The sequence below is a fragment of the Carlito syrichta genome, unplaced genomic scaffold (assembly GCF_000164805.1).
Source record: "Carlito syrichta isolate Samal-C Ts95f unplaced genomic scaffold, Tarsius_syrichta-2.0.1 Scaffold310619, whole genome shotgun sequence".
NCBI classification, from domain to species: Eukaryota; Metazoa; Chordata; class Mammalia; order Primates; family Tarsiidae; genus Carlito; species Carlito syrichta.
Window position 1 is genome coordinate 144,950 of NW_007254715.1, and position 13,701 is coordinate 158,650.

The 13,701-nt window shown below is 35.2% G+C and overlaps 1 protein-coding gene across 1 annotated transcript in view; it reads right to left on the minus strand.

Annotated features, from left to right (window-relative positions):
- Positions 1-13,701, minus strand: part of LOC103270873 (usherin-like) — a 248,790-nt gene that overhangs the window by 14,854 nt on the left and 220,235 nt on the right. Inside the window, exons 17-20 of the mRNA XM_008068382.1 lie at positions 10,525-11,019; positions 9,233-9,502; positions 7,393-7,562; positions 2,507-2,651 (exon numbers count right to left, since the gene is read on the minus strand). Coding sequence (XP_008066573.1) covers positions 2,507-2,651; positions 7,393-7,562; positions 9,233-9,502; positions 10,525-11,019 — 1,080 coding nt within the window. The remainder of the gene's footprint in view (positions 1-2,506; positions 2,652-7,392; positions 7,563-9,232; positions 9,503-10,524; positions 11,020-13,701) is intronic.

The window sequence follows — 13,701 nt, forward strand, 5'->3', positions numbered from 1 at the left end:
GCAGGGCGATTCTGCTTTACAGACATTTTTCCTGCTTTTCTATTTTCTTCTCTAAGATCCAACCAGCCTCTAAGGACAGGCATTTCTCCCTTCAGTTTCTTTAGTTTGTTTATGTCTGTGAAAAGACAGAGTAGAACTCATCTAGAGGAACTGTACTAATAACAGTGGAGACACTACTGCATCTGAAGGTCCATGATATGCAACCTGAAGGAGAAAAGACTTGGGTGGATGTATTATTATTGAAAATGTTATTGGCAGTAATGACATAAAAAAGATAGATTAGACTGACGACATCCTCCAAGGAAGTAGAATAAGAATGTTGAGTAGAAGCTACTGGGAGATATTTTCAAAGAGTGTAAGAAATCACTTTTTAAAAGAGGTATCTAAAGATGATAAGGATTTGTCTGAGAAGTTGCAGTTCCCCCTACTCTAAAGGTTTCGAACATAGTTTATACAAACACTTGGGGTAATACTTCAAAGAAATATTAATATTGGCTATATAGTCATAGTAGATGACTTCTAAATGTTTTACGATTCTGAGAAAACATGGTTTCAGTTCTGCTCAGTCACATGGTTGGAGTCCCTCTTTCCTGCACTATTTCTCAGGTCAATCATCAGCTGTGTTAAATTTTTATTTTTACTTTCTCCACCCTGCAAGACTAATACTTTTTTATTTTTTGTTCTCTAATACCAAATTTTATAATTTTTCCAAAAGGAGGCAGATTATTCCTCTGTTATCCATATTCAGTAACCCTTTAATAATACAGTATATAAAAATAAATAAGCCGGGCTCGGTGGCTCAGCCTGTAATCCCACGCCTTTGGGAGGCTGAGTGAATGGATTGCCTGAGCCTGTGGGTTTTAGACCTGCCTGGGCAGCGAGACCTCATCTCTACAATAGATTAAAAAATCAGCTGGGTATGGTAGCGCGTGACTGTAATTCCGGCTACTTGGAAGGCTGAGATGGAAGGATCGCCGGAGCCCAGCAGGTTGAGGCTGCGGTGGCCGGGAGCGATCACTGCACTCCAGTCTGGGCAACAGAGTGAGACTCCAACTCAAAAAAAAATTAAAATACATAAATAAATAAGTCAGCAGTCTTATAGGAGAGTGGTCTTTTGTACAAACTAGGTACTCCATAGCTATATGTATATATCTGAAACATATATAGATTAACTATATTAAAACATAAATAGTTCAGCATAGAGATAATCAGCCATAATTTCTTGGAATTTTGAAGTTGTTTGCACTGATGAAAAAAATTAAAGAAACAAAATTATTTGGATAAAATCATTTGACCTAAAGTTTTTTCTGAACCAGAAAAAAAAGAAAAAATCTATGGAATTGGACTTATTAATCATAAGATAAAAACATTTAGGAAGGAGGTCTAGGAAATATTTTTACAGAAAATTATGTTTTCACAACATCTAGAATTCATTTAGAATCTCTTAGCCTCCTTACATCTGGACACTGCTTCAAAGAGCACCAGGAAATTAAGCCTTATTTAAGTTCAGAAAAACTGATTTGAAAATATGCTAAATGCTAAGTAATTGGGTTATATGTCTTACCAATACATGTAATCAGGTTTGTATAAACCTAGTTAGTTCTAATTAAAGCAAACAAAAATTATACAAACCATTTTCTAAAGATTATACTTGATAACAATTCTCTTATTCAAATATTTTAAATGTAAAAGCTTCTTTGTTCTTTCTTTTTTTTTTTTTTGAGTTGGAGTCTCACTCTGTCGCCCAGACTGGAATGCAGTGGCCGCTCCCTGTCACCGCAGCCTCGACCTGCTGGGCTCTGGCGATCCTTCCACCTCAGTCTTCCAAATAGCCGGAATTACAGGCATGCATTACCACGCCCGGCTGATTTTTTGATTTATTGTAGAGATGAGGTCTCGCTGCCCAGGTGGGTCTTGAACCCGCGGGCTCTAGCAATCCATTCACTCAGCCTCCCAAAGGCACGGGATTACAGGCTGAGCCACCGAGTCCGGCTTAAAACCTTCTTACTAATTATAAATAAATAAAATAATAAGTACACAACTGCTTATCCAATAAAGGCCAAAATGTAACACCAGGGCAACAAAGTAACTCATGGATGCCCCACTGAACAAGAGTAAGTGGACCCAATCCCACAAAGTCACAACTGAGAGAGGAGAGGTATCCTGAAGTCCTCATAAGAAACCTTCTAAATACTTCTTCCAGTTGTCAGAAAACTGCTAGGACATAGATTGGTGGCTAAGCGCTCGAGTCACTCTGTATCTAATTGCATTTCTTATGAAGACACAGATGCAACTCAAAGCTCCCAGGCACCTTTAAACTTAAGTTTATTTTTTGTTTTTGTCAAGGTAAGTAGCAGTTAGGGTTAGTGAGAGAGCAGGCAAAAGCAGAAAAGACAAATATTGAGTCCCAAGTGGAGAAGGTATTGAGCCTTATAGGAGTCTTTTTAAAACAAAAAACAAAACAAACAAACAAACAAAACGTTTCATGTCCATAAGTGCTGCTTACCTGCTGCTAACGTTTGTCCCACTCCAGAAGCACTGGTTACACAACCAACTGAATTGCAGAGAGTGATAGTAAATGTATATATCCTATAAGGTTTCAGTCCTTCTACAATATAAGATAGTTCTTGGGATTTAGCAGTATGCAACAGCTATAAGGCAAAAAGGAAAAAAAATCAGATAATAGATAATCAGTGTGAAAAATATAACCTTGGCAGGCAAAGTTCCATGAATTCAGACAGAGGGAATTATTGCCAACCACTATTAGGAAAAGGGATTTTTTTTTTTTTTTCCGAAGAGTCTCGATAAGCCAGGATTTAATTGATAATTGTACAATCACACTGTTTTATGAGGTAATAATCCAGTTCCTGAGTGGATAAATGAGAAAACCAAGTTATTGCCTCATAAAGCAGCATGGTGGTATGGTTATTGTCACCAATGGTAGAGATAAAGATGGTGACAATGTCATTGTTATCATGAAAATGTCCAAACAAAACCACAGGGCTTGGCCAAAAGTAACCGAGCACAGTAATGTCTATACTATTTGATGGCACTAGAATAGAGAGACATCACTATGTTAAATCAATCCTATCATTTTTGTAAAACAAAACAAAAAGCTACAGGAAAAAAAAGGAAAAAGAATTAAACATTACTAAGCATCCAAAGGAGGTCAATTCTCATTAATCTTTCTTATGCAAATAAGCATACACAGATTGGATTAAAGTTACATTTTGGGGGAAATATTGTCTATATTATATAATTTCAAATGAAAATAACAGATTTGAGCAAAGAAGACTGAGAAGAACTCCATAGTCCATAAACAAGTAATTAAATAACTAGCACTGATTATTGGTCCTGTCATCATAACTAGAGTTGATCAAAAGCAACCACATAAATTTGCTTAGGCTATGAGTGCAAAAGCCACTAGAAATTAGATTCAGAAAAAAGAAGTCATTAAAACAGAGAGTATGACCCAACTACAAAGATAGTACTATTTTCTTAAGGCTATTGATATATATTCGTATAAAATAAACTTCCATAATGTAACAAATATAGATAAATGTAAAGTTTAGTAACATTTGGAGTAATTTTTAGATAGTTTCCTTTTAAGTGTATAATAAAATTTACTTGGAATATTTGCCTGGGTATTGGCCTTAAAATTTCATAACCTAAGTGGGTAGTTCTAAAGAGTAGCATAATTGGAGTACAGAATATAGTGTTTAGGTAATATTGTGCAGAAATAAAGGTGATTTCAAGATTTTCAAATAAAGGTGATTTCAAGATTTTCAAACTCTAGAAATAGTTTAAAATTTTTAACCATTCCCTTGTAATTACATTTAGAAATCAGAAAAATACCCAATTTTTAATCAATCACCTAGTTACTAATTCTTTACTTTTCTAATTCTAAAATTATTATCGAGGTAGTAAAGATACAAACATTTCTCTTCTGCACAATGTAATTTAGAATTTTCTAAGCAAAGTAGAACCTTGAAATGCATTAAATTTGCTGAGTATTGCTATAAAATGTATCCTATTTAGAATAATTCTGGTGGAATTCCAAGATAAATTTTGAGAACATTAAATTATTTTTAGGATGAACTACATTAAGATAGTTCTTATTTAATTTAGGAAGCTGAATTGTTTTTTAACAATTATTTTTGTAGTACTAACATATAAGGAAATATAATAAGAAATAGAAAATCTAAACTAATACTATTTCTATAGGCTTTGCATCTCTTCATAGGATTATTATAAGTTACATAATTTTTTAAAATTTTATTTACCTAACCCTGAAGCACCTAAAATTATCACTCAGATAAATGTTGTCTTTAACATGTACGTAGTCAATTTATATGTCTTATAAAATATATCTAACGATGTTGTTCACGAAATAAATCTTTAACAGGATAGGAAAAACTCCACAGGAGCTTGAAATCCTACACTGATATTATTACCACTTTTGTGTATTTACTCTGCCAGATTCCTTAATGGTTTGAGTTTTCACAAATGAAATCTATTAAATCATCTTAGACTTAGGGTTAGCCTTAAGTCCAATGATTGGTGTCTTTATAGGATACATGGACACAGAAGAGACAAAGAAAACATGTGAAGACAGATGCAGAGACTGGAGTTATGTTGCCACAGGCCAAGGAACACCAGGAGCCATGGGAAGCAAAAAGGCAAGAAAGGACTGTCCCCAGAACCTGTAAAGAGAACATGATCCTGCTGACACTTAGATTTCTGTTTTTTAAGCTACTCCATTTACAGTAATGTTATAGCAACAATAGGAAAAACATACCCTAGGGGTACAAAAATGTGACCTCTTGACTTAATTTGGAACAACTGAGAAGGTCATTTCAGCTCCAGAACTACCCACAGAATCAGTTGAGGTCTTTTTTGTTATTACTTATTCTGCTCAATCTTGTATCCCCTACCTCTGTACGTATATTGTGTCTGAAATCACATTCATGAACCTCCTGCACTCAGTCTCCTACCAACAGAGTCTGTTTCCTGGGGACCTAACCTAAGATAGTGGTATGGAGGGTGGCCCTACGGAGGAGACTCTAAAATGATATTTTGGGGCTGGACCACCAACTAGCTAGCTGGCAATGAGGACCTCATCACAGGTAGTGGGTTGAGTACTGATGGCCCACAGCATGCTCTAGTGGTTTAATTCTTGAACTTCCACTAGTGGTGAACCAAGGTAAATTCCAGTGAAAAATAATTCACTGGTTTTTTGAAACTGGTAATTATAAGGATTAATAAGTAGTAATTATAAGGACTATGTGTAGCTCTTGCTGATTGCTATCAATACACTGAAGACAAGGAAAATCTAAGGGTCATTTGTTACCAATTTAAGGCAAATTATAAAAAAAACCTTGACAATATTGGTTTGCTGTTTCAACAACATTGTATTAAGTGGATCAGATAAGCAATAAATGGTAGGTATGTAGAGGTCTTGGTAAGACATATGTTCTCCAGAGAGTGAAAGAACAATTTTACGAAGACTAAAAAAATCTATCACATCAGTGAAGTTCTTAGGAGTTCGAGTGAACTGAGACCCCCTCCAAGGTAAAGACAAATTATTGTACCTATCACCACTAAGAAGGAAACACAATGTTTGATAAACCTCCTCAAATTGGAAACACTGTTTTAACCAATTTGCTGAGTAATATGGAATGCTGCCAGCTTTGACTGCACCCCAGAGCAGGAAAGGGCTCTGAGCCAAGTCCAGGATCTGGTACAAGCAGATCAGCCACTTGGGACCTAAGCCCTAGTATACCTGATGGGACTAGAAGTAACTATGGTGGGAAAAGATGTTGGAAGGTACATATGGAAAGAGAACCATAAGGTAGATGGACCCTTCGGGCCTAGAACAAGGACTTATCATGTAATGGAAACTATCCATTATTTGCTAAATGTCTCCTAGCATGTTCTAAGGCTTCAGTAAAAGCAGAGCATCTAATCATGGAATATCAATTGGCCATGCAGCCAGAGCTACTTTTTGTGTGCTAGGTACCATCTCAGCCAAGTCTTGAGGTTAGGTGAGCCCAACATAAATTCATCATAAAATGGAAGTGAATATCTGGAATTGGGTATTAGCAGGGCAAAAGCCATACTATGTTGTACAAGCAAGTGGTCTAGACTCCCATGCCATCTGCCATTCTTACACAGATGGCTCAACTTCAGTCTATACTCAGAGCCCAGAAGAACTGGAAAAATGGGAGGGAAAACAGAGTTTAGTTCACAGATGAGATATCTTGTTAAATGGTTGTAAGCCAAAATGTGTGGCTGCTGCTCTATATCCCTTCTCAAGGACTGTTTTAAAAATCAGCAGTGAGAAGAAGTCCTCTCAATGGGCAGAACTTCAGGTAGTAAGTGCATTTGGTCATCCAATTCTTACAAGGAAAGGAAACTGTCTCAAGGTAAAATATACCTAGGCAATGTGGCAGTGGTTTGGATATGCTGGGTCATGGCATGAGAGAAGAAAGATGGAAAGACCAGGAATTAGAAGAATGAAATAAAAATGTGGATAGATCTATGAGAGCAGGCATAAAGTATAAAGATCTTTTTATATCATGTTAGTGCCTACCAAAAGGCATCTCCCCTTAGAAGAAGTACTGAACAGCCAAGTACACAGAATGACTCATTCGGTTAACATCCTTGTGTCAGTCTCTGACCACCTCCTTGATGGTAAAATGAGCTGGAAGGTATATAAGCCAAAACTATGAACTGGAGAGAACAAGAGTCCCTTATCCTCTAGGATTGCTATATGTATTAAATGAATTAGTTCATGTACACAGTAAAGCCTCAGTAACTGTTTGTTAGTTAGCTATGATTATTATTCTCATTACTGCTAGCTAGAGTATGAATTGCTAGAAGGCAATATGTAACTGTATTCAAAGCCTTGAATGTATTCATAACTTTTGTTTTAAGCTTTGATAAATTGCATTCTCCAGATTTTTCCCTAAGAAAATAGAAATATATACAAAATGTATATATAAAAAGTTTATATCAATGCTATTTATATTTTCAAAAGAATTAATAGACTATACATATAAAATGATTGTAGATTGTTAATTAAATATATTATTGCATGTCTACATGATAGGACACAGCTACTGAAAGTCAACTTCTTGCAAAATATTTGAGGATATAGGACAAGTAGAAAAAGCAAGTCTTATAAAATAATTATACCAACTTTGTTTCAAGGTTTATATTTAAAAATGATATACAAAGAGGGAGTCTTGTAGTCATAACATTATACTAAGAAACTAAATGTCCCACTTAATAAATGTATAGTGAGAATTCTGTCACAGAATTATCCAAACAAAAAATGTCAAAATCAAGCCATAAATAAATCCTAAAAGGATTATTTTAAAATAACAATACCTGTGAAAACACCACTGGAATAGATAGCTGAGGTGATTGCTCAGAAACCATATTGATGTCATACCCCACAACTTTTCCTCTTGTAATATTATCTGCTGGCTTCTCCCAGGAGACATTGACAGAGTATGATGAGAGGGGAAAGACTGAAGGCGGGATCATGAACACAGGCGCTATCAACAAAACAACAGCAACGTAAACACAATGAATGCTGTCCCTACAAGTTTTCAAACTGAATTCACACATCTATTCTAGTTTCTGAAATACCCTATACCGTATAAAACATTTTGATTTGAAAAGAAATCAAAGAATATACTGGTATATATAAAAAGTTTGATTCAGTTTTTAAAACATCTGCAAGTATACTCTCCATCTTCATATTACCAGCTACAATATTTTCCATTTACAAATAAATATTTTACAAGCATTTGCTTGTTTTCATAATGATAACTCATCAGTAATTCAGTAGGAAACAATAGGTCATGTGAGTATTTGCGAGAAGTAGTCAAAAAATAGAATATAATCTCAGTTCACAAAATTTAGAACAATGCATAGAGATGTGCTGGAGTTCCCACGTAAGGAAATATTTCACTAAGCCAAACCAATGTGGCTGGTAAAATATTATTCATTAGAAAGAGGTAAATCTGGGTACCTGCATAGTGAACATTTGTATACCTAACCCTGAATTGTACCCCACATCTTTTAAATTAAAAAAAATTTGAAACCGTAAAGAAATTCTCAAAGTTTTCATTAAATTTCTATTGAAATGTTCAGAGTACATACACACATACATTTCCCCCCTGCCATCCTTGAGATCTTACTGTGGACTTTAAATGTGCTAACTAAAGGTGTATTATCAAAGGGACTCATTGCACTTTCATTAGCCAGTGACCCATAAGATTATAAGAGTCCAGTATTACAGTTTCACCCATTACTTTTCATTTCTGACCTTGATTTTCCCCTTCCAGAATGCCATGCCTCATCACTTGTGCTATCATGGCACTATTATTTGTCCAAGATGGCTGGTAGTCATTAAGAGATGCTCAAGTACAATGCACATTTTATTCATGAAATGATTCCCTTGGATATCAACCTAAATCTACTCTGATCTTCCACACTCCTGACAGATCAAATTTAGATCAGAATTTAAGTTTCTTTAGATATCCATGAATTCAAAAAAGCATAACAAAATTATATTTTTTAAGGCAAAGTTTCATAAAATTTGAAGTGCTTTTAGTGTAAAGAATAAGCTGGAGGATTAAAAATGTCATCATTGCCTTAATAAAGTAATCCAAGAAAATTAGAAATGTTTGCCCTCTTTTTCATTTTTTTAGCATAATGCAAACTTCTTATAAGCATACTTGTGATTTGTAGACTTTGATGACCAGGTTTCCATCACTCTGTACAATCTAGTACCTAAACTACTTATTTTGAAAAGATAAATAAAAACAAAAAGATATTTATGGAATTGGTAACAGTTATCTCTTTCACTGGACATAACTTATGCTGTATATGGAGCAAGATAAGACATGTGTCCCATCTACTTCAGGACTGAAAACCAATTGCTGCTTTTGACAAACATTCCCAAAAGACTATAACTATAGTTAAGCCATTTTCACCCATAAATTAATAACTAAAGCATTTACTTTATTCCCCTAAAACTTACTGCAAGTACTTTACGACCTTGAGTTATTTATGTAACCAACCCATATACTAAATTTTTCCTTGGCCTGTGGAAGTTTATAATTCTTGCTTTTCAAAGTGTCCTTTAGCAGTGTTGATTTTAATGTGAGATACTTTCGTTTGGGGCTTTTTAAGCAGAACTCAAAGCATAGATCTTTACCTGATTCTCCTGTTCTTTCTGAGATCCAGGTAGAAGACACACTGCCAGCCATATTCACAGCTATGACTCTAAACTCATACTTGGTGTATGGCTCTAAGCCAGTGATGGTTGTAGTTGTTTGAGGAGGTTTTAATGCATTTTCATTGGCTGATTCTGCAAATGAGTAAGGACTGAGCCAGCCACTGCTCTGAAAAACTCGACTTTCTTCAGATATGGTTTCTTCTGGAGATCCCAATCTTCTCATGTATAGTTCATATCTTATCATTATTCCTAGAAAAGTTAAACAGTGAACCAAGATGACTCATCAGACAAAGGGGATATTTTTGCAGTGAGGTGAGGACAGGTCAGTAAAAGACTACTGCATTTTCAATATTCTTCAAATTAGATTATCTGTCAATTTCTTTAATAATCTAGATGTAGTGATTTAGTAATCTAGATTATAGATATTTACAAAAGACAAAAAACTGATGGACAGATGAATGTATGAAATACTATTAAAGGCATATGCATGGGGAAACCAAACCAAAAGGAATAATATTTAGATACACAGTCACTATAATTTATCACATGTAAATTCAATCTTTTTCAGAATGGATGGTCATAATTTTTATTTAAAAATGGCCTTTTTGATAATTTGATTATTATATCTCCAATGTGTATCTTTTCAATTTACTTATCTATTTAGCATAAGTCCTTTTTGCATGAACACTATAATTAATTTCTACCCAGGTTTACCAGGTAACTTAAAAATCTAAGGAAAAATTTTGCCATAACATGCACATGATATAAATTATTAAAAATCTGTGAATGTGTGTCTGGCCTATACAACCAAGGGTTCAATTGTATGAACACAAAAATTAACTTAATGGAGTCAGTTAGCCTATATACATATTTTTTTGTATTATTTTATATCTTTTTCTTGTTTAAAAGAGAAAATTTAATGCTTATGGGTGCCCTAACTTGTGACACAGTCAAATATAATGCATTTCATAAGTGAATTTCAAATTATAAACATCATTTGTGTTATGGCAGATGTCATTAAGAGCAAAGATAATATTAGCCTTTTAAGGGGCAATTTAATTGAATGGAATTTGTTATTAGATTAGAAGAAATACGCTTGTTCCACTAACCAAGACAAACTGTATCTTCTGTCTTTAGAAACTGTTTCTCAATTATTATATTGTACAGTTATAAAGATGACAATTGCTAGATTCTTATTGCACAATTACAAATTCCTAGATTCTCATTAATATCTTGCCCAAGAAGGGGAAATCTAGGACTTGAATTCTTACCATTTGGTTCTAGTGGTGGAGACCATTCTACATGAAGTTCTGTAGAACTGATTTTCTGCACCCTGGGTGAACTCAGCCTGTTGGGAGGAGCCTGGGCTGTGGTCACTGTAATGGGCAAGCTGTGTAAACAGCCTCCACTAGTACAAGCCTGCACAGAAAACCCATACTTGGTGAATGGAACCAGATTCCAGATGGTAGCTGAGGTTTCATGACCTTCGTAGGGAACACATGGCTGACCACCAGCCAAAGGAGCACAGGATAAAATATATTTCTCTATAGGACCAGAATGATTTGAGAGTGCAGTCCAGGTAAGTGTTACAGAGTCTGAGTTAATAGGAATGATATAACTTAAGGTCAAGTTTCCTTCTGGGATGCCTGGCTTTGTCCTGTAAGTGACAGCTATACTTCTTGTTGAACTGTGCACATTGGTGGTCTTGATGTAATAGGAATATGAGGTATATGGTGACAAGTCAGTGTCTAAGAAGTACTGAATACCTGAAATGAAAATAAAAGAAAAAGAAGATAATAGTTACATTCCACAAATTGGTAAAGAATGGTTTCTAACTGCTTTTATATTATATTACTTAACTACATAAACTATTCAAGTATATGTTTTTGAATGAGTCTGTGTTATGTTTTTAAAATTGAAATAAAGCAAATTTTGGTTGTGCAAATTTAAGGCAATAATTTTAAAATGCCACTTGTAATATAGAATATTTAAAAATTTGTTTCAGTTCTTGTTTTTCTCTTTATAGTACCTTTTTGATAGTAGGTCTATGCAAAAGTTTTGAAGGAATACCTATGTTTCCTCTATGTAACTGGTTTGCTTGTTAAATACCAATACACTAGACTAGAAGTCAGAAGACTATCACCTAGAGTCAAATCTGTCACTTGGCCAACATCTTGCTAGGAACCTTTTTATATTTTTCTGTTCTGTATAAATAGAGTGGAAATTATAAATGTTGATTTTTTTAAGCTGCTAAATTTTTAAGATATTTGTTATCATGGGGAATTTACACAAGAGAAGTTCTGGATAAGCAACACTTTTGTGCATGAAGGATTGTGAGAGCAGAGAGAAACTGCTAGAAAGAGATTTCAGTAAAAAAGATAGGAGTAGACATGATCAGACTTTTGCCTAGAACTCCTCATTCTCTAAAGGCACAGCAAGTACACTGTAGGACTATGAAACACACAAATGCCTCCTCCCTCATGGGACTGTGTGTATGGGAGATGGAGATAGGACTCCATTATGCAGGGGTCCTCTCTATTAATATGAAGGTCCAAACATGTTTATATGCATACAGTGGAATATTGAAACATCAAGGGTCTGATTTTAATTCACAGGGTTTCTGGGTTTCTTGAATGGTGAAGACACTGTGTTGAGGGCCACTGTGCCTACTATGGGACTTTCTGTTGCTGTGACAAAGTGATCCTTCAGCCTCTGAAAGGGTCACAGATTGTGTGTAAGACATGGAAAAAGAATCTCAGCAAGTTCCCAGCAGTAGCAAGGAGCATAGGTGAGACTAAGATCAAGTGTTCGTGCGGACTTGCCCAACCTGAGAATGAACACATGTTCACCATCTTCACGTATCTGAATTAGCCAACGACACCTCACAAAAGAGTCAGAGCCTCTGGAAGACCTTCTGCAAAAGGTCAGAGGGAAACTGCTCTTTCTGCAAATTTCATCATAATGGTAGAGAGGAGGGAGTAATTAAAGACTGAAAAACATGAGAGAGTATACAAGTGAAAGGTGAGTTTGACATGTTGTATATGTGTGTCATTGTAAATTCTTCATGAAAATATGTTGAATATTGTATTGGAGTACAATCAGGACATAGAAACTACAGAGTAATTTGCACAAGGCAAGTTAAACATAAAGAATGATTGATTATGACAGGGTTTTACTTCCTAAACTATGGAGAAAGCTCTAAAGAATATAGGAATAGAAGAGACAGGAGAAAGTCACTATCCCTATTGCTAAGACAGAGCACCCAATGAAGGAACACATCTGGAAAAGTCTCCTAGGGCTACAGTTCAGACCTCATTGGAAAGAGTACAACTGTGGCCCACTGTAATTTCATAAATATTTTTAGATTAAACCAACTGCATATTTATTCTACTTAAGACTGTTGAAACTATTCACAAAATCTGAAAAACCATTAAAAGCTATAAAAATGGTTAGGTGCAGTGGCTCATGCCTGTAATTCCAGCACTTTGGAAGGCACAGGTGAAAGTTTTGCCTGAGCCCAGAAGTTAGAGACCATCCTGGGGGACTTGGCGAGACCTCATCTCTACAATGCATCAAAATATAAGCTGGACGTGATGGCATGTCCCTGCAGTTCCAGCTACTGGGAAGGCTGAGGTAGAAGAATTGTCTGAGCCCAGCAGGTTGAGGCTGTGGTGGCCGTGAGCATGTCACTGCACTCCAGTCTAGGTGACAGAGTGAGACTCTGACTTCAGATGAAAAATAATCTACTTAACATGAAGCCTGAAAGACAAAAATACATATCAATGGTGAATATTCCCAAAGACTATCTGTCATAAACTAAAACTGGCAATTTGAAGACATTTAACCTGATGACAGCAAAAAAACACTTGGTACTTACTGGGTGCTTATAGCATTTGAAAAATGGAATATAACCCTAATAGGTTAGAATATACAAGAACAGTCTACTTGGGAATAAATTAGAATAATAAAATAATTGGAAGTGGACTATGTATTTATATAAGAATATTGTATAAGGCAATTTATAACATGAACTAAATAAAAGCATTGGAAAGGGTACAAGTAGGATACTCATTAATGATGCCATAACAACAAAAAAAAAGATGCTCAGATTAAAAGAGCACTTATCTCAAGATGGTTGCTTCCCTTGCTTAAGACCAGGATTATTAACTTCATCTTTAACTCTGAGTTTGGAAATTTGCTCTTACCCCAAATGTCTGTCTATATCTTATGTTTGTTCATTTCTTTCCCTCAGAGCTAACTGAACCATCTTACCACTTGCTACATTGACCCCTTGATGCAATATAGGATAATAAATTATAATGGTATTAAAGATGGAAATCAATAATAAAGGAATAAATGAAATACCAAGGTTCATTAAAATATGTTTTTGTCTAAAACTCTAAGTTAAAGCTATGTTAATATGCGATCATCATGTGTAGGAAGAATTA